The 25,991-nt window shown below is 38.1% G+C and overlaps 2 protein-coding genes across 3 annotated transcripts in view; one reads left to right on the forward strand and one right to left on the reverse strand.

Annotated features, from left to right (window-relative positions):
* Positions 1–753: 753 nt before the first annotated feature.
* ift27 (intraflagellar transport 27 homolog (Chlamydomonas)) lies at positions 754–16,666 on the reverse strand. Its single transcript, XM_004066075.5, has 7 exons — positions 16,477–16,666; positions 16,102–16,166; positions 12,169–12,228; positions 11,642–11,701; positions 10,342–10,459; positions 5,636–5,745; positions 754–5,479 (listed from the first exon to the last, which is right to left on the reverse strand). Exons 1-7 carry the CDS (start codon positions 16,505–16,507, stop codon positions 5,375–5,377), a joined length of 549 nt encoding a protein of 182 aa, XP_004066123.1. The 5' UTR covers positions 16,508–16,666; the 3' UTR covers positions 754–5,374.
* Positions 16,667–17,122: 456 nt separating this feature from the next.
* Positions 17,123–25,991, forward strand: part of syngr1b (synaptogyrin 1b) — a 39,549-nt gene continuing 30,680 nt past the window's right edge. The window contains exon 1 of one of the 2 annotated variants that reach the window (XM_004066073.5): positions 17,123–17,632. In XM_004066073.5, the coding sequence (XP_004066121.1) occupies positions 17,528–17,632 (105 nt within the window). In that variant the 5' untranslated portion in view covers positions 17,123–17,527. The remainder of the gene's footprint in view (positions 17,633–25,991) is intronic. The other variant, XM_004066074.5, reaches the window with a different exon arrangement.

A 25,991-nucleotide genomic window follows, 5' to 3' on the forward strand; every position in this document is an offset into this window, starting at 1 on the left:
GTTGGAAGTTGCCAGCTCGTTGCTGGACGGGGAAAATTGAAGCACACTAGACCCAAAAAATAATTGGAGTCTGAAAAACAAGATATGTGTTACATAAATAGTCTGTGCTTATACTGTGTCATGCATACTAAACTCTCTGTTAGGGTTGTGTAAGGATTACAGCTAAATTGAACTGTGATGTGCAAGTACACTTGGCTCCTCTAAACATCCCCATGACCAAAATATTTCCATACGGTGTAAAAAAAAGTGATGGAGGTTTTATATAATCTTTTTCAATCCAGTATCTGTGAAGTTATGGACTCACTATGACATGGTGTCACTTTATGAATGATGTGAGTCATAATGAGTTTAGTCAATAGCGGTCAATTTTCCAAATATTAAGATTCACTTCTCGGTAACCAAACATGTAGGTGGCTGGAAAATCATGACTTAGCTCAATATCTTGCACTTCTGTGATTTTATTCTAAGACATAATGTTCCCTCTGCTAGAGGGCTGCTGTGAAAGCAATATTGCATACTGCAATCTCGGAGAGATGATCATAGAGATCAACAAACCAATGTTTACTGCAAACATTATAGGAGATGCTTGATTTTTAAAAGAAGATAAGAAAAGTGTCCAATGTCTCCAATGGAAAATTACAGATTCAATAATCTGTAAGAAACAAAATGTGCATTGTTCGTAACCTGTATCAATGTAATATTTGGCTCAAAAGATTATTCAAGCTTAATTTTTCCCAAAAAAATCCAAAGACATTATGATTCAAAACATCTGAAATTTATTGGAAAAGATAATAAACCAACTGTGCTGGAAGTAGATTGTTACAAAATTCAAAAACGTTTGTACCACACATGACAAGGCCCTAACAGAAGAAAAAAATCTGCACAGCAAAAACTGCTCTGAACACACGACTCACAAAAAATATTTTGATCAAAAACCATGACTAAAAAATTTGATTTTCAATTTAAAATAAAGGTAAAAATCCAGCCATTTGTTTTTTTGTGTGTTACCTTACAATACATGGCTCGGAACTGTGATTAAAAGCTAATGGTCTGACCCAATACCAAAGTTAGGTTGGCTCCTAACTTTGCTAACCTCCTCTTATAGCTAACCTCCTTTTGTAGCTAAAAAAAAATGTGTTAAAGTCAAAAGTCCCACTATCTTTCACACGTGTGAAATTTGTTCTCCGCATTTGACCCAACCCCTGGGGGAGCGGTGAGCTGCAGACACAGCCGCGCTCGGGGACCATTTGGTGGTTTAACTCCCCAATTCACCCCCTTAATGCTGAACGTCAAGCAGGGACGTTATGACTCGGCCTAGATTGGAACTCACGACCTTCCAGTCACAGGGCAAACACTCTAGCACATGGCCACTGAGCATTGCAGGTTCGATTCCCGCCTTGCGCACCCATGAGTCGATGTGTCCTTGGGCAAGACACTGAACCCCACCTTGCCTCTGGTGGGAGGTTGGCGCCAGTGTTCAGCAGCGGAGCCACTGTAGGTACCATAACCGTTCGGCCTAGAACTTCCATTCGGGGTCCTTTCGACTGAAGCTAACGTCCCACTACGGTAACCCCACTTGGACAAACTACGTAGCGTCGAGATCTGCATGAGCTCTACAAATTTTCATTTCACATTCCCTTTTGTAACCTAAGGTTATTTTCCCTCATAAATTGTGTCTGACAATATTCTTTGTTATTTTTATAAAGAGATTTTGCCACAATCCGCTTGTTATTCCAGTTGAAGTTCAGCCGTGGCTGAAAATGTTGTCAGCACGGCTAAATGTTGTTCTTCCGAGTCCGTTCTGTCAATAATAAAGCACTGGGCGCACTGATTAAAAAAACTATAAGCGAACATGCATTCAATAATACTCATAACAATAATAAAGGCACTTTAGAAAACCATCTTGCTTTATGTCGGAGATCTGTTCGTTTACAACAGACTTCATAATATTTTCTTCTATGGTAGTATCCTAATTTTTCCAGACCAATCACTATCTGACACGTCATCAGACCAACGCACAGCCAATCACATAATGTGGCGTCAGCATTAGTCCCACGACCCCGTATGCAAGTTCCTGGCCGAACGATTATGGTACCTACACCGCCACCAGTGTGAGAATGTGTGTGTGACTGGGTGAATGGGTCTGTGACTGTAAAGTGCTTTGGGCCTTGTAGGTAGAAAAGTGCTATAGAAGTATACGCCATTTACCAACATCCTATAGTTGCTACCTCCTTCAATAGCTAACCTCCTCTTGTAGCTAACCTCATTTTGTAGCTAACCTTGTCTTGTAGCTAACCTCATTTTGTAGCTAACCTTGTCTTGTAGCTAACCCCCTGAAAAAAGAAAAAGAAGAGAAATAAAAAAGAAGGTTTGGTTTAAATAATACATATAAAACTCCTATTGATTTTGCAGACACAAGGGTACAACAGTGTCAGCTCACACTTTCCTTCTCCACCTGAACAAAAAGAGACTATGGTAGAAAACTAATGAGGACAATGCTGTTTACACACAGGCAAAAAAAGTAAGGCTGGTGTTTGACAGTGAAGGACATCATGACACTTTGCAGAGAAAAGACGAAAGGCCTTCAAAGAATAGCTCACACATTCAAACATGAGGTTCAATGATTTTTCATGTTCTTACACTGGCTACCTTAACTGTGTGAACAGTTTCATTAAACTTGATGATAACAAAGTAATTTTAAAACACACTGCAAACCAACAACAGTTGTTTCAGTTGTGTTTCATATGTCGTCCCATAAATAAACATGATCTGAGTAAGGATTAAAAAAAACAAAACAGTGCCTAATTCTTTTTGAAGATGTCCTGCAGCGGCAAAACATTAAAACAGTTCAACACTTCTGTTATCCCATTTCAATATCTTTGAGGAAATCTCTCCAAGCAATAATTCTCGGCTCACACTCCGTCTTACAAAATTATTGAGTTAGGGGCCCGGGATGTGATGCTCTTCCCAAATAGTGAACAGGGGGAAGGAAGAAGTTTGTTTTAAAAAAAAAGTTTAAAAATGCAAAGATGTTTTAGCTTTGGCTGGTGAATTCGTTTTTTCATATGACCATGTGCATTTGATCTTTAAAGGCCCCCCTGAATTGAACCTGTTTAAAGGCTTTCTTGTTAGTAATTCTAGTAAGTAAATTGCATACACATCATCAAATCAAATACTGGGATACTTGTCAAACGAAATGAGTGTAGTTTAGAAATAAAGGAAAAATGTGTAAATTTCAATTTGAACAATTCATTAACATTCACAAAGTGATTTTCATATTTTGTCTTTGTTCCCATAAATATCTTGTCAAAGCCAGGTGTAAGACAATGAAGTAATATGACTGACATTTAAATTATAGTTAAAAAACAGCCTAAATGCTTTAATCATTTTTGTAGTACAAAAACTGATGTGCTGCAGTACAATTTCAAGATATGAAACGCAGATGGTAAATCCGGCTCACACAGTGACTCTTCTGGATATGACTAATAATGTAATTAAACAAAAAGCACATTATTGTTTCTGGTTCAAACAAACATTCTCTCATTTGAATGGAGACAGCTGGTCTGAAAGGCAGGGAAACAACAAGGGCAAAGCTGTGACCTGCTTGAATAGGAGGGTGCTAATTAGAGAAATGATTACTGGTTGTTAGCGCCACACTGGGGACTTGATTGAAATTAACAGGGTACAAATCACAGCAAGAAAGTAACTATGAGAAGCATCAAGAACTGAAAAAAAGTGAGCAATAAAGGCCAGAGAAACAAGAGACATGGAAGAAAAAGAAATAACTTTTTTGTCATGATTGAAATTCAGATCACAGATTTGTCCAAGTCCCATAATATTTTACTATTATTAATATTATTTAATTGTCCCTCTCAGTCCTGTGCAAAGTCATGGCATTCAGGTTGTCAGTCCATCACTAAAGTGTTAGGGTTATCCTTAAAGCTACAGACACACTGGAGATGTGATGCCCGTTCAAGAACCTGCGTTTTGGGTTTAATACATGGTGTTCACATTAGACAAACAGGGAGGGGCTTCTACTTTTGTTTTCGTACTGTTTGTCAGAGCATGTTCACCACCTATAGTTGGAAGAGGCTTGGTGGCAAATGCTGAAGCAGTGCAAATCTTGCAAACATTTCTCCATGCTTTTTCTTTCACTACTATAGTCTGATATATTAAAAACATGGTTACATAAAATTTCCAACCGGTCGTGCAAAAACCACAATTAATTCTTTCTCTTCCTTGATTAATTTTCAAACAGTTGGCACTTCCGTAATTTCAAAAAGAAGCCATCGTTACGTTACAACCAAATCTAAATTGCTGGATTGGTTTAATTTCAAGCTGGTTTAACTTTGCACATTTTGCAAGTTAAAAAATTGCGTAGCTTCGTGTGAATGTGAGGGTTTTGAACTGAGAAGCCAGAAACAGACGTTTACGTGGGTGTTCATAGACTTGTCATTGGAAGTGGCCACTTCAACGTGGCCAAGGGGTCTGTATCGTGCTTTTCTTAGGCCTTTTAGAGTAAACTATATCCATATATAATAATATATTATCGTTAGCACACTAAAGAAGACTTTTTTTTAATTAAATATTTGTTATTTTTGCAAGCTCACTTCCTACCTAGATGTAAGACGACTCCATCTCTGAGGCACCTCCTTTTGCTCCTTGTGGGTGCCGCCCATTTCATGACGTCACCCTAAAGCCGCCTTCAGCTGCGTGTCTGTGTTTCGCTCACAAAAACAAACATCGGAACTTTCGCAAAGATGGATGTGTATATTAAAGGAAAGCGTTTACCCGATCCCCGCTAGCGCCGCAGAGACAGCTGGTGTGTGCGTTAGCCTGGGGGCGCCACTTGCGGCACAGACTCCTCCTGGAAGAGGGTGTTCCTTACTTATCTACGTCAGCATTTGAGAACCCACTAGCTTTTGTGGATTGGGAGGGGCTGGTGCTCAGAGAGCAGGGTTTTAGAGGATTGTGCGTGAATGCATCAAAATAGCGCTTTACAATACACTCAAAATGTCGATTTTCCATGATACAGGCCCTTTAAGGGAAAATTGTGTTACCAGCCAACCTCAGTGTATGAAAACAACCTACACACGCACGGGGAGAACAAGTAAACTCCACTTTGAAAGACCTCTGCTGGGATTTATTTGAACCAGGGTTTTTTTTCTCTGTGAGGCCTCAGTACATAAACCCATTCATACATTTATATCAAACAAATTAAGAGATAAAAAAAAAACATGTTTAGAGCTGCTTATCAGACAGTGATCATTTTTGTTTTTCGTTGCATTGTAGGTTCTTATATTTCATTAATTATAGGTTCCACAACAAACATAAAAAAATCCTACGTTATGTTCATGTTTGACTGGAAAAAGGTCTATCCCAAAGTCAGGTTTTTGGCTGCCACGCAGTCCTCCTGGTAGAGGGAGTAGTAGGCTCGAGCTAAACTGAGGAGTGGTGCGTCAGAGCTGTCCATTTCCTTCTGCAAGAAACCAACACAACACAGTGCAGTGAAATGTCAAAGCTGCACAGCAGATGCTCAAAGGACAGACTTGAATAAAAATTCACATTTCCTCCTGAAAACACGGGATCTACATGAGCAGGACACAGAAAATGCTGTACTTTCAGCAACACTCACAGCTGATGTCTCATGGTACTCCAGGCCCTGGCTCTGGGCCCATTCCTTGGCAACAGATGCCTGTACTTCCCTCCTACCGGACAGATCTGACTTGTTGCCTAACAGGACACCTTGAAGCAAACAAACAAACAAACAAAAACCAGCACTCAGGCAAACACTACAAAAAACTAATAGAATTGGTAAAACAGAATATTTCTTAAACCCTCTTTAATTCAGCGTTTTTTTAAAGTTTGTTAGGTAGCCCTAATACTCGTTCAAGTATAATGCCTTTGTCACAACTGCGCTTACAGGTAGACACTGGCTGTCCACGGGCGAAAAACAGGCAAACTTCAACGGGACACACAGAAAATGATAAGGTTGTAGACTGCTTGGTGAGCCCATAAAATTATATTTTTCATGCAAATTTCTTCTACAGGCATCCCGTGAGAGCCAGGTCGTAGCAAACACTGAAAAATAGGGTTTTTTAACTCTGTAGTCTGTATTTATGTCAGTCCTTTCATGATCTTGCGTGCAGTTTTTGTGATAATAGAGGCACAAAAAGCTGGAAGCTGCATCTGTTTTTCCTAAAAGTTGTAATCAAACTTGAAATAATTTTCAACTACATTAGTTGAAAGTAGTTGTTTTTACCTCCAGTTTTTTTAAATGCTATTAACAAAATAGCAAATAAAAACATTAAATACATTGTTTCTTAATAGCGATTTAAGAATATGTATTTTTAAATGTTTGTTAAAAAGTAACTGTAATTTCTGAACAAATATATAATCACAGGATGCTTGATAAAATTTAAACAAAAAATACCAACATTATATTCATGTAAGTAGTGAACACTGAAAGTTTTAGCTTTTCTTTTGTCTAAATCAAAAATGCAACTTTAAAAAATACTTTTTTTTGGGTGAATAAATTGGCCGCCTTACCGCTGCACCAGGGGCAGCTGTAACTTTGAGGAAGGTAAAAAGATAGAAAAGGTAGAAAAGTGCTATACAGGTATACGCCGTTTACCAAGTGTCTGTTGGTCTCTTAACATTAATGCTGTTACTTTTATTTTATTATTACCTATATTACTTATTACTTATGTAAGGGTTAATGGCCGACGAAGTGTGCGGTTACTACTTTTTAACGCACGCCGTGGAAGCCTGAACCGTCCGACGCGAACCCGCTTATACCATGGTCACTTACAAAAGCAATACATATTAACCAGGTTTTAGTCCTTAATTCTTGTTTTTTTTTCCGATTTGGATCACTTTTCTCATAAACAGCGTACTATATGTTACGTGATGCGGCGCATCGCGCCGCATCACGTAACATATAGTCCGCGTCGCGCAGCACCACCGCTGCAGTCAAGATTCGGCGATATATATATGCTGATCGTCCCGATGGGTTGAATAAAGCATCAATTCAGAGGGAAAGTTAATCGCTTACCGCTTGTTTTTGCCCAGATGATGAAGCAAAAGGTTGTTTTACAGAAGCCGGCGCAGTGATACAAATCATTTAAGCTAGCCGACCGGAACTTCTTTTTTCACCGTGCGGTTATCAGGTTTTAACGCATACCCAGCAGCCAATCAGAATCGAGTATTCAACCGGACCATGGTATAAATTTAAACTTAACTTCAGAAGTGCTTGAAGTCTGAAATAGATTTTGTTCATCAAACAGACATTATTAGAAAGCAGATGTTTCAGTTAGAAAGATGACAGGAATCTCAGGCTGATAATGATTCCTTTGTGCTCCAGAACAAACATTTAAGAACTTAACTGTTCTTTTAGACACGTTTACAACAGACTAGGGCTGCACGATATGAGGAAAACTTGCGATATGCGATATGAGGGATTAATATTGCGATAACGATATAATTTGCGGTATATAAACAAATAGCGAAACAACCAAAAACATCACTACCATTTTCTTGCAACAGTTTAAGAACTGTACTCCAAATGACTCTCGTTGACATAGGACGGAACATCTAACATAAAAGGGCTCCATCTGATTGGTCAACAACGCTAAAGGCTCTATCCGATTGGTCAAATGCATAAAGGGATTTATTTGATTCGTTAAATAATTTAAGCTGCCATAAGATTGTTTTAGCACATTTAAGGTAACCATTTATTGCATTTTTTGCTGTGTTTTGCGATATGCATATTGCACAGCTTGATCTTGCGATAACGATACATTTGCGGTATATTGTGCAGGCCTACAACAGACAGTTGGATGTTTGCGTTATTTGTGCTTCATTACAGTTAACAGCAGCACAGAGATGGTATCACATTAACCCAGTGAATCATGGGAGATGTAATGAGAAACTGTGGGGCTGAAGCCGGACGGATTAATGTCTTTCAGCTTCATCATTTTATGCACTTTTTGGACTGTCTGACGGCGGATCCTGCAAGATGCTACGCAGCAAAAAACACCTTTAGATGTTATTTTGTTGGAATTGAGAGACTTTCTGAGTTATGTTGGTACAAGGAAATGAGGACGGTAACCACCTCTGATTGGTTAGACTGATGACGTATTGATAAAGCCTTCGAGAAAGATTGGTGGAGACAGTTTGAGGGGTAGGCCTTTTCCAAAAAGAGACCAATCGGCTAAAGTTGCTGCTAAATCGAGGAACAGTCATTCCGATCAAAGTGTCTTAAACAGGAATCAAATAAAAAAAAAATCAAAACAGTATTTTTACGATCTTTCATTTTCTTAACTAGCCGGTAAGAAACCTGGTCCTGTTTGGACGAAGGCAGAGCTGATACTCTGGAAATGGTAAATGTTTTTGTGACTAGTGAAATTGAATAAATTCCCACAGAACACCTGACTGTCTCTCACGGCACACTGACTTAAAAAAAAATACTGACTTAAGCGACACAAAAAGATTAATAAGGGTGAAGCAGAATCAGATCATTCATTTATTGTGTGGGTATCCTACGGGTGTCCTATGGGTAATTGGACGCCTGTGCACCTTGAGGGTGGGGCATTTTGGGTGCAGCATTTGTGTGCACTCAGTAAGGGGCCAAGACACGCACCTTATGCCTTAGTCACATGTACCTGTACGGAGGTTGCTGACCTTTCTGGGTGCTGCAGGTCTTTTGGGTTGTCCCGGCCCATGGAAAGTCATAGACATGACCTAACGCACACACCCACTTTATGTGTGTAGCTAGCAGTGATCAGGTGAACCCTTTCCTTTTATATGCACATCCATCTGTGCTAAAGTCCGGATGTTGTTTGTTTTCATGGGCAAAACGCAGACATGCTGCTGAGGCCGGCTCTAGTCATGAACTGGGCAGCACCCATAGGGAGTGAGAACCGGTGTCTCAGAGATTGAGTCGTCTCACTTCTGGGTAAGAAAATTAGCTGTGGAAATAACTCATATTTCATTAAAAACATTTATTTAGTGTACCAAAGGTAATATATTAACATATATATGGATATAGTTAACTCTAAAAGGCTTAAGAAAAGCATGATATAGGCCCTTTAAGTGTTTGCTAAAACCTGCTGTCTGCAGCATGCCCGTAGAAAAAATGTGCATGAAAATTTTCGCTCTACGGACTCACCAAGGGGTCGACAATCTTAAAATTTTATGCTGGATCTCTGTACAGATTTGCCAATTTTTCACTTGCAGACAGCCCGTATCGACCTGTATGGGCAGTGGTGACTAAAGCATCACAAACAACTAGATTGTTAGTAAAGACACCGTATGACAGCGTCAATTGCGTCATCAGTACGTGCAACTTACATTATGTTTACGTTAAGATTTTATATAAAAATGAATTACCTGGAGGCAGAATTATTCAATCTGCCCCCTCTAGAAAATCAGTCCTTGTTTTCTCAGCATGTTTTAAATTGTGTTTACAGTTAGATGAAATTAAAGACATTCATCCCATTTATGAATTACTTTTATGCTATTTAACTTCCTTAAAAACATTTGACTTGTTATTCTCTTCAGCTGGTTCAGACTGACTGACACCCCTCTTCTGGGGCCTTTTTTAGCACAGTGTGGTGCTGCTGTGCTAAAGAAAACAGAAACAAATTATTTGTGAGAAGAAGAAAAAACTTCATAGACTTCTTGAAAATGGCAAAAGCAGAGAGCAAAAACTGATTAGAAATAAATAAAGGAGTTGCTTAAAAATAATTTAGTTGGACAAAAACAACAAAGTTGTTTTTATATTATATTTCAATTCAACAAATATCAATAAAATATCTTTTTTTATTTTTATAAAACCTATGGATTTTCTTTGTAATAAACAAACAAACAAATAAATAAACAATTTGGTTTGTTGAATTTTTTTTCTGTACTGTCCCACTTGGCTTGTGAGTCAAAAATTTGATTTTGGTCACTGGGGTCGTGACTTCAAACCTGGAGCATCAAACCACATGCTGCAAAATCGGTTTCAAGGCTGTTGCTACCAAAAATGCCCTGCTGAGTGCGTGTAGTGCTTCTCTTTATGAGATGCTCAAGATAGCAGTAGCGCACAAAACATTTACAGTTGTTCTACAGACATTTTTCAGCTTGTATTTAGTTGAATTTTGGGTTTTAGCCAATTTCCAAAGGAGATGTTAAAATAAAATAGTTTTTGGTAAATATTTTCTGTCGTTTCTAATATTCGTTAAAGAACATGAAGGGAAAGAGAAAAAAATCTATTAAAATTGAATTTGGTCTGCAAAAAATCTGAGATTTTATTTTTTGGCCATTTAATTTTATTATTCAATAAATGTGGTGTCTTACCTGGAACACGAAAACCTCTGCAGTGTCGGCGGATTCTTTCCAACCAACGGCCGCAGTTGACAAATGACTGCTCATTGGTCAAATCAAAAACGAGGCAAAACAGGGAAGGTTCACCCCACTGTTGTAGGAAATGAATGTCCATTAGGGCTGCACGATATGAGGAAAACCTGCGATTTGCGATATTAGTGATCAATATTTCGATGACGATATAACTTGTGATACAAGAAAGAACAGCAAAACAACTAAATACATCATTTCCATTTCACTGCAAAAGTTTAATTTAGATAAGAGTTAAAATAACTTAAATTATGCTCCAAATGACCTTTGTCTACATAGAGGTGAGCATCTTACATAAAGGGGCTCCATTTGATTGGTCAATAACTTAAAAGAGCCAATCCGATTTGTCAAATGCATGAAGGGATTTATTTGATTTGTTAAATATTTCAATCTGCCATAACATTGTTTTAGCAAGTTTAAGGTAACCATTTATTGCAATTTTCACTAACTTTTGCGATATGCGTATTGCACAGCTTGATATCACAATAACGATAAATTTGAGGATTGATAGTATCACATCGGTTTTCTCCTTTAATCGTCCTCTGGGTCAGATTTCTGGCTCTACATTTTATGTGGGTGCAGAGCTCTCCATGAAAAAAAAAACAACCATTTTATAAAGACGGTGTAGGTACCATAACCGTTTGGCCAGGAACTTGCGTTTAGGGTCCTGGGACTAATGCTGACGTCACATTATGTGATTGGCTGTGCGTTGGTCCGATGACGTGTCAGATAGTGATTGGTCTGGACAAATTAGGATACTACCATAAAAGAAAATATTATGAAGTCTGTTGCAAACAAACAGATCTCTGACATAAAGCGAGATTGTTTTTTAAAGTGCCTTTGTTATTGTTATTATTATTATTGAATGCATGTTCGCTTATAGTTTTTTCAATCCGTGCGCCCAGTGCTTTATTATTGACAGAACGGACTCGGAAGAACAACATTTAGCTGACAACATTTTTAGCCAAGCTAAAAGACAAGCGGATTGTGGCCACATCTCTTTATAAAAATTACAAAGAATATTGTCAGACACAATTTATGAGGGAAAATAACTGTAGGTTACAAAAGGGAACGTGAAAGGAAAATTTGTAGAGCCCGAGCAGATCTCGACGTTACGTAGTTTGTCCAAGTGGGGTTACCGTAGTGGGACGTTACCTTCAGTCGAAAGGACCCTGAAGAGAGGTTCCAGGCCGAACGGGTATGGTAGCTACAACGGAAAAAACCTCCAGAGAAGCAGCCTTACCAGTTTTTCACAGGCATCCACGAGGGCCTCCTTCCCTGCAGAGTCAAAGATGTAGAACTCCTGTAGAGGAAAGGAGCAAAGAAAAATGACGAGATGTGTTACAAAGAAAATTTTAGTTAAATAGTTTCCCATTTCCTTGTCTTTCTGGCAGAAGCATTTCTCTTCCTCCCTCCATGCTGCTACAAATGAGAAACTGACTTTTAGATATCAGCACCCCATCCATCCCTAAGATAAATAAAACAGAGGTGAACCAGCTGAGTGCTAAACTCATCTTAGGCAAACCAGCAGTCTGTTATTTTGTGTTAGTCCTCTGAAGTATCATACAATCTATACGACAAGTACAATGTCAAATTTTCAGCTAAATGAAAAAATAAAATGAGACAAATACATTTATTTACCGACTGCAACCACATGCTTCCGTTTCCTGTAGCTCAGTTCAGACGGGTTTTTTTGACAGATGCACTGACTGTCCGACCGGAAAACCACAGACTGAGAGCTGCTATGAAAGAAGAGGAGACCATGCTCACCACGCTGTGTGGAGTTTCTGGGATGTTGATACACTTCACCACCAGCTCCACTCCTGTTGTCTGAAAAACAGAAAAAGGGTTTTTTATATGCAGAGCTATTAGGGAAATACCTTTATTTTATCTAGAGTATTTTTTTCTTAAGAATGACGGGCAGCATTTGGACATGCCTGCATTAAGATATTATGAATGCAAGCTTTTGATTAAAAAGAAAAGGGTTTGCTAATAATTACTAGAAAGCTGGTTGTGTTCCCTGACTGTTACTTTCTTTGGTAGAAATATATATATTTTTGGTTTTAAATCAATTTGCTGCAATGCTGTGTGAGCTTCATGTGTGTTCAGTGGAGGTAAATGCATTACGTAAACAAATACCGGATGGCAAACTGTTAACTTCTAAAAGTTTTAAAAGGATTTTGGCAGCGGCATAAAATGTAATACACAACTTTGCATTAACCCAACTTTTGCCTCTTGTGCACATAGATGCACAAGAGAAGCATACTGCAGCCCCACTCCACAGCAGTCTAATGAGCTGCTGTGATGCACAGGAGGCCTCTCTGTGGAATGTCAATGAGGTTCTGTTAGCGAAAAATATCGTACAATATTGCTAACAGGCTGTCTGGCATTTTCAAAGGAGGATGTAAGCAGAATGACTTACGGAATTGGCTACCCTTCAAAACCAAAAGTGAAAAAACAGGAGCAGTGAGAGGACTTTCTTTTATCATAGTTTTACAACTGAAAAGAAAACCACAACTATTTTAATTAACAAAAACATCATTGAAAACAACAACAACAACAACATCTACATCACATAAACAAATAAAAATGTTATCAAAAGAAGTCATTTAACTTGTGTTTTTGGTGTTTTTAACATGTTTTTGTGAATTTTTTCTGATGATGGAGGACAAAAAAAAGAAAGTTAAGATTCAAATTGTATTTTTAAGTGGTTCTGCCCACAACCGGGGCAAATTTCTAATAAACTGCTGCCGTTCTGCAAGAGACTATGTCCTAGAAAACAACAGCTTTTTAAATTTTGGCTAAGAACTATATCATCATAATTAAAAGACAACTGGAAACACGTTTAAAATAGATCAAAAGATGTTTGAAAATGGGACTTGGAAACATTTAAAGCATTTTCCTTTTTTTTGCAAATGTTATGTATAGAAACATAAAACCTAAAACTAGCATCACAAAACGTGAAAGGATAAACATGCTTTTCCAGTGACAGACTAACTGCACTTACTGCATTTCTCCATGTGGTTTATTGACTTATTAAGTACATGTTAAGTACAGATCCTGCTGTAGTCATTTTCACTATTTCACTCTTTCTCTATTCCAATATATGAAAGATGTGGTGTCACAAGATTCTAGTCACGTACAAACAGCAGTTATTAACTAAAGATAGAGGTTGCTTTAAAGTAGGAAGTGTGAATGCAAGGGAATTATGAAGAGGATCACAAAACTTTATTTACATGCATAACATGAATACATTTAGAATCTACTACATAACTTAGCACCAGCCGCTCTTGCCAAAGAAGCACGTGTGAGCGTGTAACCAGATGATCTGTGTGGTGACCGTGTTAATCCCTCTGCGTAAAAGTACCTTAAGTCAGTCAGCCTGCACTGTGAGAGGTTTTAGAGAGAGCAACTTAATACCACACCAAATCATTTACCAACAAACAAAGCTTTCACTGAACTTTAAACAAGGCCTTAAACACACACACACACACACACGTCAACACTAAACCTGAACCTGCTTGGATTTTGTATTTCTAGACATGAACTATTTTCTTTATGTACGTTTCTTTGTTGTATCTATTGTTCCTAAATGCATGTATAGCTGTACTGAGATAGAAGCTTGAATTTTATCTTAATCTTATGTCTCCAATAATTGTTTATCTGTGCTGACCTATTACTGTATTTTACTGCTTTGTTAACATCAAGGCCAGAGGACTGAAGATGAAAAATAGCCTTCTGGTTAATTGTGTGGGCTGCACAGTGGAGCAGTAGTTAGCCCTAGTTCAAACCCAGCTGGGACCTTTCTGTGTGGAGTTAGCATTTTTCCCTGAGCATGCGTGGGTTTTCTCTGGGAACTCTGGCTTCCTCCTACAGTCCAAAAACATGCTTCCCAGGTTAATTGATGACTCTGAATTGCCCTTAGATCTGCACGTGTGCATATGTTCTGCAACAGACTGGGGACCTGTTCTGGCTAGACCCCACCTTCTCTCAATAGTAGCTGGGACAGGCTCCAGCAGGCCCATGACACAAAAGGGGTAGAGCAGATTCAGGAGATGGATGGATGGGTTGATTCTCGCTTTTTAGCTCGTCCTTTAGTTTGTGTTTTAGGAAATTGCATTGCCCCTTTTATATAAGCTTTTTTTTTAATCCAATCCAGTCTAATAGAATTAATAATTAATAATACATCATTAAATATTTTGGATATAGAGTTTAAAAAAAAGATAAAAAATGTAGTAAAATAGTCAGTATTCGTAGTGTAGCTTCATGCATTATATACAGTCTGGGCCATAAATATTTGGACATATTTGCATAAAAATGTGAAAAACTAAAGCATTTTTTTAAACACAATCCCTTCATTTCATGGGCTCGTAAGTAATTTGACAAATGAAATAACTGAAAACAAAATCGTCATTACTAATACTAATATTTCAGTTGCTGTTTGTTTGTGGGCAGATGGACAACGACCCAAAACAAACAGCCAAAGCAACTCAGGAGTTTATTAAAGCAAAGAAGTGGAATTTTCTTGAATGGCCAAGTCAGTCACCTGATCTTAACCCAATTAAGCATGCATTTCACTTGTTGGAGACTAAACTTCAGACAGAAAGGCCCACGAACAAACAGCAACTGAAAGCCGCTGCAGAAAACCCAGCATCTGGTGATGTCCATGAGTTCAATCCTTCAGGCTGTCATTGCCAACAAAGGGTTTTCAACCAAATATTAGTAATGACCATTTTGTTTTCAGTTATTTCATTTGTCCAATTACTTACAAGCCCATGAAATGAAGGGATTGTGTTTAAAAAATGCTTTAGTTTTTCATATTTGTATGCAATCATTTTGTTCAACCCATGGAATGAAAGCTGAAAGTATGAACTTCAATGGCATCTGAGTTGTCTTATTTAAAATTCACTGTTGTAATGTACAGAAACAAAATTAGAAAGAAGGTGTCTCTGTCCAAATATTTATGGTACTGACTGTAAAAAGCAAATTAAAGCAAGTAAGGTGGAATATTAGTGTGTGAAAGCTCCCAGAGACTAACAAATAATAGTGTATCTGTCTTGTTCTATTTTACAAAAAAGAAAAGAAAAGAAACACAATCTAATCACATATGATGGCAGCAAAAAATGATCAGTCCATCATTCCAGTCCAATGTGTGAAAACACTTTGAAGTGTGGATGAATGCTCTTATAATGTTCCCTTTGCATTATTTTAATTTGGAAAAACAACAGTGGGCTGAACTTTATGGGGCTAAAATATGAATGGATTTGCCATAAATTCTTGTTCACTTGTTTGTTTTTAATTTAAACTTGATTATAATGAAAGATATATATTTATTAGTGGCACTGGTTGAATTTTTGGCTAAAGATGCCTCAGATCGATTTTAGGTCAGTGAATCAGATCAAATCGGATCTTCAAAATGAACCAAAATCGACTAAGAATCAGAATGTCAACCAAAAATTATCATATGAATCGATTTGTTGTTAAAATGAATCCTTACACCCACCCAACCAGATTTGTAAAATCCTCACTAAACCAGCTAATAACCACTTCTATTGACTGAGACGTAATAATATAAAAGAGTTCTTTGGGCCAAAGCATGTTCCACTAAACACCCCACATTGAAAGTAATATGAGAAGCCCCCTGCATTTGCCTCAGGGTAACAGAACGAAACACTAGTTAGTTAAATGAAACCCTCGTCATACCATACTATAGTTCTTCAGAGTTCCATCACTGCAGATGAGAGAGCTTTTTCCCACAGCGGCATCACCTTCACACACAGACAAAAACACAAGGAATGAGGACATTCAGGGAGGAAAGGGGCTGTAGTATTATTCTAGAAGCTTCTTAACTGAGTCAGTGCGCATGCTAGCGAAACATCCATCACACAATAAACACATTAAACTTAACCAGACTGTTTCCTTCCCGCACACAGAACCAAGCAAAGAGTCTGCAAGATATAACACATATCTGCTAGTCCTTAACACTCTTTAGCTGCCTTTTTACCCTAAAGCAGTGTCAACTCTTTTTAATTAGCATTAGCCTGTTTCGTTTACATCGCAGAAAAGTTACAAACTTACCAACAAGCAGGCATTTGGCCCTCAATTTCATTATTGCATTGGATAAAAACTGTCAGTAATATCGTATTATCTTACTTATAAGGCTAAATTTAGCTAAATTTCTGAGGGGGATTAGCGCTATTTTATATACATTCTGCCATTCGACTCAGCAACATGGATTAAATTCGTCTCCCAGCAACCAGCCACAGTGGCGCTTATTGGTTAGTTAGCTGCAACGTAACCGAAAAATCTGTGCACTCGTTGGCTGAGAATAAATACTGTTGATAGAGCATTATTCCCCAGAGTAAGGTCTGTCAGGCAAAGATACTTGAACCAGGAACAACCTACCTATACATCATAATTACAGTTTGCAATAATTTCCGTCAAACACTATTGTATAAAATGTGAAAGTAAAGGAAATTTTTATTTAAACCTAAGTAAATAGGAATAAAAGTGAAGAATGGCCACAAGGGGGCAGAATTGTTAGAACTTCAACATACCTTTATTGGCTTAAATTGCATGCATTTTTTTCTAAAACAGACATATTTCTTTAGTTAAACATGACCAACAATATTTATTGAGGAATGTATACTGTTCATTATGTGAGATGAATAGCGAAGCGCGTGACACAAAGATCTCGTGAGCTCCAGCGCGTGTCCGTGTCGACTTTTTTGCGCTGTTTTGATCTGAGTGCGCGCTCCAGCGCAATTCAACAAGCACACTGTGAGGCGTGATAAGCGAGGCGCGTTCACGTGGGTGCCACTGGCTACAACACTGACAGCATCACCAAAACACCGGCTTCCTCCGTCCACACTCGACCTAACAACAGCCAATTTAGAGGTTTATCTGAACGCAGAAACAGGAGTGGAGAGCAGAGCCTCCGCGACAGAAACTAATCCCTCCTTGCAGGCAGACGCAGGACTTGTAGTACTAGTGGCTGCAGTAGCTGAGCGGTGGATCTATTTGTTTTTGTGGTTTCGCGTCGGTGCTCCACGCACACGCCGTGTCTTTGAAGTGGAAGTGGGGAGAGGAAGAGCATCTCAGTGGCGGCTGTCAAGAGAGGAGGAGGACAATGGAGGGGATGCAGGCATACGGAGCCGGGAAAGCCGGCGGAGGAGCCTTCGACCCTGTCACCTTCCTCCAGCAGCCACAGACCATTCTCCGCATAGTGTCTTGGGTAAGAAAGCAGTCCTGCAGAGGCCACAACTTAAATAGTATAAGTACTACTTCTTTACCATATTTGCTGTTTTCTTTATTAACGAAAACAAATATGCATAAACTGCTTTACAACTTTATTTATATTTTTGGAAATTATCATTTGAATTTAAATTTAGTGATTATCATCATTTAATGTAATCACTGGGTATCTTGTCTGTTCACAAATCAGCAATTAATGTATCTTTTTTTATATATAATAATTTGTTAAAAAACAGTTTAGGGTGAAACTATTTAAAAGGATTTCACAATAAAAGTTCTCTTGACTGTTTTTATCCGCACAGGAAGCAACATTTAAAAAAGTAGGCTATAATTATGAGGCATATTCAACACGTTTCCACATTCAAACGTTTAATACTGTAGGGGAAGTTCTTACCTTTAATGGGAAACCAAGTTTTAATTGACCATATTTGGTGTACTTAAAATGTGATAATAAATAAACCCAAACTCATTTAAATAACTATTGTGAAAAATCAGCTTGTGTGCTCAAATAAACATCACAGACAGGAGCTTAATCTGGGCCCAAGAAAGCCTTAAGTCCATTGTGTTTATAATAAAATGTTATCTACAATGACAAAGGTGTTTAGTGAGACAAGAGAAGAAAAAAATCTTTTTAGCCACTCTTGACAATAGTCTCTAAAATGATGTGAGCATTCTATCCCAAATTGATGCTGAATTTCCAAATAAACTCAGATTTAGTCATTAGTACACTGTGTGTCTTTAAAATGCCTATTTAAAACTTCTTTTCATATCCATAAAACAAAAAATACACACGATCTTATACTTGAAAAAAGAAAGGGAACAGAAAGAGGAAAACTTGTTTTTCTGCTCTTTTTACATACATAGAAAGCATAAAAGAGTGGACATAATAATACAGAAAAAAATGGTACTGTATCTAAACATACACATGTCTGCTATATAGCACATAGGTATTCTTTTGGTTTGAATTGAATGGAATTAGATGAATTGAATTGAACTTTATTTATCTCACAGGGAGAAATTCACTAATCATGGCAGCCCAAATCAAAAAGAAAAGTGATAATATAATGACAGCTCAATAGAAATTGTATCAATAAAAAAAACAAGTAAATAGATACACACACCAAAGCATTCAGCATAGGATAACATCAACACTGACGAGTTTGTATCTTATTTCTAAGCAATAAAGTTCTTTAATTTTGATTTTGTATCTTTATATTTTCAAAAAAATATAAAAAAAAAAAATTGTCAGATCAAACTGACACGCTTTCAAGAAAGTGTTAATGAGGGTTGCACTAGTCAATAAAATTATTATTACCAACAACTGTAATATTTTTTTAATGTTCTTATCTATAGACCAACAAATGGATTATGATGGATTTAAGTCTGTAGTTTGAAGCATAAAATGTGTTGCACAGCTCTACCTTTTATCAAGTTGTTTGAATCTTGGCTTTGAATGTGTTAACCCCTGTGTCAGAGGAACATGTGAGGGTCAGTCATGTGGTCCTTCAGTGATTTTCTCAGTCATGGGATGCAGCTTTTGGTCCTTGTGAACTGCAGAGAGTAACACCCATTTCTTTTCTAAGATCTATCCTCCTGTTTCTATTTATTTCTTTTTTCATCATGATGTAAAAAGTGTTCCAATTCAGTTTTCGATTTTCCATGAACATTTTTTTCCACTTTGTTTTAATGAATCTGCATGAAAATGGAGCAAGGAGAAAATGTCTGAAAACAAAAAGTAATACAGCAGTTGCTTTTATAATGTTGCTAAATATTAAATTAGTGGTCTAGTTTTTGTTTTTGCTGATGACAAATGTGGTTAAAGCAATTCAAATGTTTAAAACTTTCTTACTGTTAAAGTCCTACTCCGAACATCCTTTGATTTATTGTAAAAGCATTCCCAGTGGTCCTGGTTACACGATTACACGTTTTTAGCCAAAATAAATAGACTTTAAAAAGCTGTAATTTTCTGAAAATAGTTTCTGCGAACCGGCAGCAGTTTATTAGACATTTGCCTATGAGTTGTGGCCGAGATTGTTGGTGCAGAGCAACCCCCATTATCCTTCCCATTTCTGAAAGCTTTCTGTTTTCATGCTCTCCCGCTAGCTTACAGCCCCTCACACCCCCAACCTAACATTAGCAGTGCAATAAATATGGCGACCATTATTGGAGCGATCCAGCTGTACGGTGGACAAGGAAAACAAAGATGTAGCTGGATCTGTTTGTCTGCAAGTGGATGCGTCAGATTGGAGGGGAACAATTCAATTCAATTTTATTTGTATAGCCCAAAATCACAACAACAACCGGTAATTGTAAAGTACACATAAAATCATAAGGATCACGAACACATAGAATTCAATAGGAACATTCTGAACTAACCTAACTAAACAGACTAAACTAAAATGGATGTCCCTGGCCTTAGACCCTCCTTTGCGGTAAGGATAAACTCCTAAAAAAAATAAAAGAAAAACAAAGAAGAAACCTCAGGGGTGAAGGAGGGATCCTCTCCCAGGACGGACAGGCAACGTACCAAAACTCTTAGAGAAGAATTCACTTATCTAAATCTACAACTACATATTTAAATAGTCCAGCAGATGAGCTTCATCCACACGGCGGAGGGTGCGAGATCAGCCAGAGCCAGGATCCACAGCCAAGTGTAGGAGCTGGAGCAGAGACGAGGTACACGGCCAGTTACAGGAGCACGGACGAGCCCAAGCACTCCCACTCCCCCGGAGTGGGAAAGCAGGGAGCTTGTGACTTGCCGATTGCAACCTACCAATTTAGCATGGTTACAACGCCACATCCTATCCGAGTATTGTTGCTAACCATGCCCACCCCTTTATGACCTTAGTGTACCATCTTCTGATGGCTACTTCCAGCAGGATAAGGCACCATGCCGTAAAGCTCGAATCGTCTCAGCCTGGTTTCTTGATCATGACAATGAGTTCACTGGAGGCAAATGGCCTCCACAGTCACCAGATCTCAACCCAATAGAGCACCCTCAGAATGAGGTGGAACAGGAGATTGGCATCCTGGATGTGCAGCTGAAAAATCTGCAGAAACTGTGTGATGCTATCATGTCAATATTGGCCACACCCTCCAATGAATGTTTTCCAGTATATTGTTGAATCTATGCCACCAAGGATAAAGGGAGTTCTGAAGGCAAAAGGAGGTCCAACCTGGAACTAGCAAGGTGTATCTAAGAAAGTGGCTGGTGAATCTGTGTCCTCCATCATAAGAAAAATGCTGCAAGATGTTAAAAACACTATTTTCATCAGCGTTGGCGCTGTGAGTAAAACCAGAACTTCATTGTGTTCATTTATCTGAACTAAGACAACATATGGTATTTTTAATGCCTTGCAAGTTAACTGGACATCTGATAAATTACATAATTTAATATCTACAAACTACAATTCTTGAGCCGCAACATGCTTTGCTTTTTATAATCTTTTAACATTTTCTTTAGGAACTTTTTAAAGCCAAACTACAGAGTCCTCTGGCTCCAAAATACTACTAATACAACAGCCAGTGAGTATCATACTATAGAAAATAACTAAAATGATTACTAAAGTGCTTTTAAATAAACTTGTTGGCATCATAATGATCACTTTGGTCCTTAAATCCCATATTTTCTGTTTTATGCTTTCAGTTTTTGTTTATTTTCTCTTTGCGTCAGACATTCATACAGTTGTGTGTCTGTTTGATGACCCATCATCCATGGCCCCACCCTATAGCATCACTGGAGCAACAAGATGTCTCCATAGTAACAGGCACAGGCTGAGTTGTGATGTTTTGTATGATGATACAGATTCTCTGTCTGCAATAGGGTGTGTGGCAGATGGGCATCTCTGCACTTTGAACATTTTTGAGGCTGAGTCAACAAAAAGTACCTTATGAATGGTGGTCCCGGGTTTTCTCTGCCCTATCAGGGCTTACTGGGGAAGGGATATTTATCCTCTGTGGGTGTGGATGGTGTGTGTGGGTGTGTCAGCCTCATAGAGTCATTCTGCGTGTGGGGGAGATGAGAAGAATGGCAGATGAAGAAGAGTACCTTCTGTGTGCTCACGTTCTGCGGCCAAGATAGGGCGAGAACTGAATCTATGGAAAGGATTCAGCTAAACAGAGTCAACCTACCCTGGAAAGCCGAGACGCACCTCTATTGCCTGTAGTTCTACTTTGATTTTCATTTGAAAGAGAAACACATGTAAGAATCAGATCCTTCCCTCTTTGCTTTGAGCAAAGTCCCATGAATCACATTTTGCATGAATGTTCCCGCTGCAGCAAAAATGTTACATAAATTGGTTGTTTTAGTGGAGCTTCTTGCTTAAAGTGTTTTGTTTTCAGAAGTTAGTGGGTTCAAATCTATTTCTGTCTGTAACCCAGAACTGTAAGGCTGGATGGCTCCAATATTGCTTGCCATTTTTGTTGCACTGCTAATGTTAGGTTGGGGTTGTGAGGAGCTGTAAGCTAGCAGGATAGCGTGTAAATGGAGTTCTTAGTTCTTGGTTTATAGGGCGGCAGTGGCTCAGGCGGTTGAGCTAGTCAGTTAATGATCGAAGGGTCGGCGGATCAATCCCCGCTCCCCCTAGTCAACTGTTGTTGTGTCCTTGGGCAAGACACTTCACCCTCCTTTCCTCCAGTGTTGCTGGTGTTTGAATGCGTATGAATGTCTTGGTGATGGTCAGAGGCATCATTGGAAGCCACGCCTCTGTCCGTCTGCCAGAAATGAATTTCTAATGAAACTATGTCCTAGAAAATGACACAGGTTTTTTGATTTGGTCTAAAAATTGCATAATCATAATTAAAAGAAAGGCTTTTACAATAACTGAAAAGATGATCAGACTGGGACTTTAACGTCACTGATCTGTCCTACAGCGGCTTTCTCTGCTTATAAATTTCTTTTTATAAATTCCTTTGGCAGAGAGAAAGTAAACCAGCATTTTGTACACAGTGCAAGGCTGCACATTTTGTCAACTGCATGTTAAGCAAACAGACACACCCACAGTTTTTTCATACCTTCATGTCAGAAATCAGACACAGTGGAGGCCACACTGCATGTTTCATTTGAAAACATTAAAGATTAAGTTCTTGACTACACTGCATGTACATGCTCCTTTATTAAAAGAAAAATATTCTCTGATGTCATTTTCCAACAGTACAGTGTTAAGATTTCTTAAACTCTGATTGTTTTCAACTGTCAGGAACTAGTGGTGAAGGACCCAATATGCAGGAGATCAGACTTGGTGTCATAAACCTTTACATTTGTTAAATTATATCAGTGGTGGACCGTCAGGGCCTTCTCTGAAGGCCTAAAACATATCTGAATCATGTGTTAATTATATTTCGTCCATGCATACTCATTAAATCGTTCCAAATGTTCTGTCCATTCTCTTTTATTATGTTTATGATCGTTTTGAGCTGTCAGCTTCAGCATCTCCAGTGGCCACAGTCATCTTACAGCATTCAAACTTGCAGCATCGTAGGTAATGTATCTGATCTATTGTTAAATTTCAGCAGTTAAAGAGAAAATTACATTTGACTGACTATCTTTTTATAGTTTTTGTTTAATGTGCAGATTATTTATAAACAGATATATTTTAATGCAGTAATATTTTAACCCTTTAACTACCCAACCAAGACAAAGTCAATAAAAAAAAGTTTCTTTTCTGCTGCTTATCACCTGCAACTGCTACATCCAATCCATATTTTTAATGATGTGTTTTCTAAATGTTCTCTACTGTTTGGTTGAGCAGGCGCCTAAACAGTTAAAATTACTTGTCTTGATAGTATGTTGTAGGGAAGTCCCAATCCGATAACGTGGCTGGAAATCGGACCAAGTACTGTCTGACTTGATCAAAATCGGATCTCGTCTCACGATCAGAATCTGATATTAATTTTTTATTATTTTGATCGGTAACAAAAATACAACAGCAGTTTGAGCAGGAGGCTAACGGTTAACAAAAACAACTCAGTAAAGTTGGCAAGATATTCACAGACCTGGACTTTGGAGCCAAAAACCTCTTTTTAAAAAGGTTGACAGCAAGTGTCTCTTGCTTTTAGTTTTAACGCAAAAACGGCCTAAAAGGGTATCTAAAAGAACAGATATAGGCTTTTTCAGTCTTTTTAATAAGAACAGCGCTCTCCTGCTGCCAACAGTGAGGCAGCTACAAAGTGCAGGCTCCAGGAAGTGATCCAAAAAATAATAATAAAATAAAACCATAATCTCCCAAAAATGACCAAAACGAATACATTACTACATTGATATGAGCTAGTCATGATAAAACATCATCATATTCATGATTCAACAACGGTAATAGGACAAAGTTCTTGCTTTAAATTTTTAATGGAGATGTGAATTACATCTGATCAAAAATGTTCCAAAGATACTTAAAGCTTCAGTCACCATACTATGTTTACATGACTAATTATTACTTTACTGTCGTACTGCAACAAGTATTTTTGAAGAAAATGACTTTTATTTTTCAGAAATTTTTCATGTAATCATCGATCATAATTAATCAAAAAGACTTTTAGTTTCAAAGGAACTAAGCCTACAGTTTCCAAACTTTGTCACATGACCAATTATCATCTATTTTTACTAGTTAACATTTTTTTTGTTAATAGTTGCACTATTTTTACTCAATTATTTTACTCATTTCACCGAGGTGCTCTGTTTACGTGTTTAAAGATAAAAAAAAATGTGAATGAAAAAAAAGTAAGGCACCACCTGGATCAGTTTATAGCATTTTTTTCATTTTTTAAAATTGTTTTACAAAAGTATGGGATCAGGACGCTGTATCAAAGTGAAATGACTTGGAATCAGATAAGGGCCAAAAAATTCTGATTGGGACATCACTAGTCCAGTATGCGATGGCCATGTTTGCGAGAAACTGCATCTCTAAGCTTTCATTTAAATGTAGTGGCCTCAACCACCCTTTATGTACGCTGCAAATCAAAAACCACATCATTTTGATGAGGAATTACACATTTTTACAAAGAATAGAAATGTATTACAGCTGTGTCCCTTACAGATGTTTTGATTGCAAAATGCTGACAATCTTTCATAATACACACTCATAATTGTTTGCAATGTTGCGCAAATTGTTTTAATATTTATTTTTTTAGCTTCACATGAAATCAACCTGACAATCAACCTGAAATTGTGTCAGTGATAATGAAATAATGCCTGTCTGACAGCAATTGAATGTATTGCCTTCTGAAGCAAACAGGACGGGAAGGTTGAGGCCAAACAATACAAAGTGCTCTTGTAATCACAGGATTTAAACAGTTTTGCAAGCTCACTTCTCGACAAACAATGATACACTCAGAGTGATTAGGGATTGATGAAATCAGGGGGTTAAAAGAGGAAAATTTGGGATGTTTACCAGAAAACATTTATCTCTTTCATAATGAAAATCATCCCCTGAACTGTTAATTGTAAGAATAAAGAGCCAAGTGTAGAGGTGACAGACAAATACAGATTTTATGTAACTGTGCGACTGACTGTTTACATAACTGCAGCCCTAATGAAGACCACACAGCTTGACAATCTGCAATTCATTAACAAGGACCAAGCCATAACAGATGCATTGATTGATGATGGTATGAAGAAGAATGAAGAGTTAAATACAAAAAAGGGGTTAAGTGTGAAAGAAGGGGTTTGACAGATAAGGGGTGGAAAGGGAGGGGTCAAAAAAATTGAGACCACTGAAGATATATGACAACTGGACTGAGTGACCCCTCCCCCTTGGTTTTCCAAACAGGAAGAATCCACTGGTTCCAAGAAGCCAAAATCCCAGAGACTTCCATTAAGAAGTAAACAGCTATTACTCAGTCATTCTATTTGTCAGAATAAACATTCTTGCTCTAAAACTTTTTAAATATATTCTTGCTAATCCTAATTATTTTTTCATGATTTTCTTTTCTGCAGTGCAAGTTCTTTCATTCATTCAACTTCTAATCCGTTTGATCCCTTTCGGGGTCACGGGTCTGCCGGAGCCTATCCCGGCCACTTGCGGGCAAAGGCAGGGGACATCCTTGACAGGTTGCGAGTCTGACGCAGGGCAACAGTCCAAGTTATTCAAGTCATAAACTGGCTAATCAGATGCCTTAATGAAAGTATATGGTTTCACGTAAAACGTTTGACATGTTTGATTGACAGAGCCCTCTTTCAGTGGTAGGGGTGTGGCCTTCCAGCAAGCTCACTTGATTGGTGGGAGTAGCTGCCATAAAAAAAGATGACTCAGATCAATTTGGACAAATCACTGCTTACTGATGTTGTCTGGCTCCAACATGGTGACATCTGCATCGTGGAAAAATGGAAACTGATTTGACTTAATTTT

The sequence above is a fragment of the Oryzias latipes genome, chromosome 1 (genome assembly GCF_053564925.1).
Source record: "Oryzias latipes strain Hd-rR chromosome 1, Olatipes_Hd-rR_3.1".
NCBI classification, from domain to species: Eukaryota; Metazoa; Chordata; class Actinopteri; order Beloniformes; family Adrianichthyidae; genus Oryzias; species Oryzias latipes.

Bases quoted from the DNA above. Each gene is read 5' to 3' on its own strand.
- ift27 (XM_004066075.5), bottom strand. From the start codon at position 16,507: ATGAAATTGAGGGCCAAATGCCTGCTTGTTG. The intron at 11,702-12,168 runs GTGAGCATGGTC...TTTCCTCTACAG, and splicing joins CAGAAACTCCACACAGCGTG to GAGTTCTACATCTTTGACTC. The intron at 10,460-11,641 runs GTAAGGCTGCTT...TTCCTACAACAG, and splicing joins TGGATGCCTGTGAAAAACTG to TGGGGTGAACCTTCCCTGTT.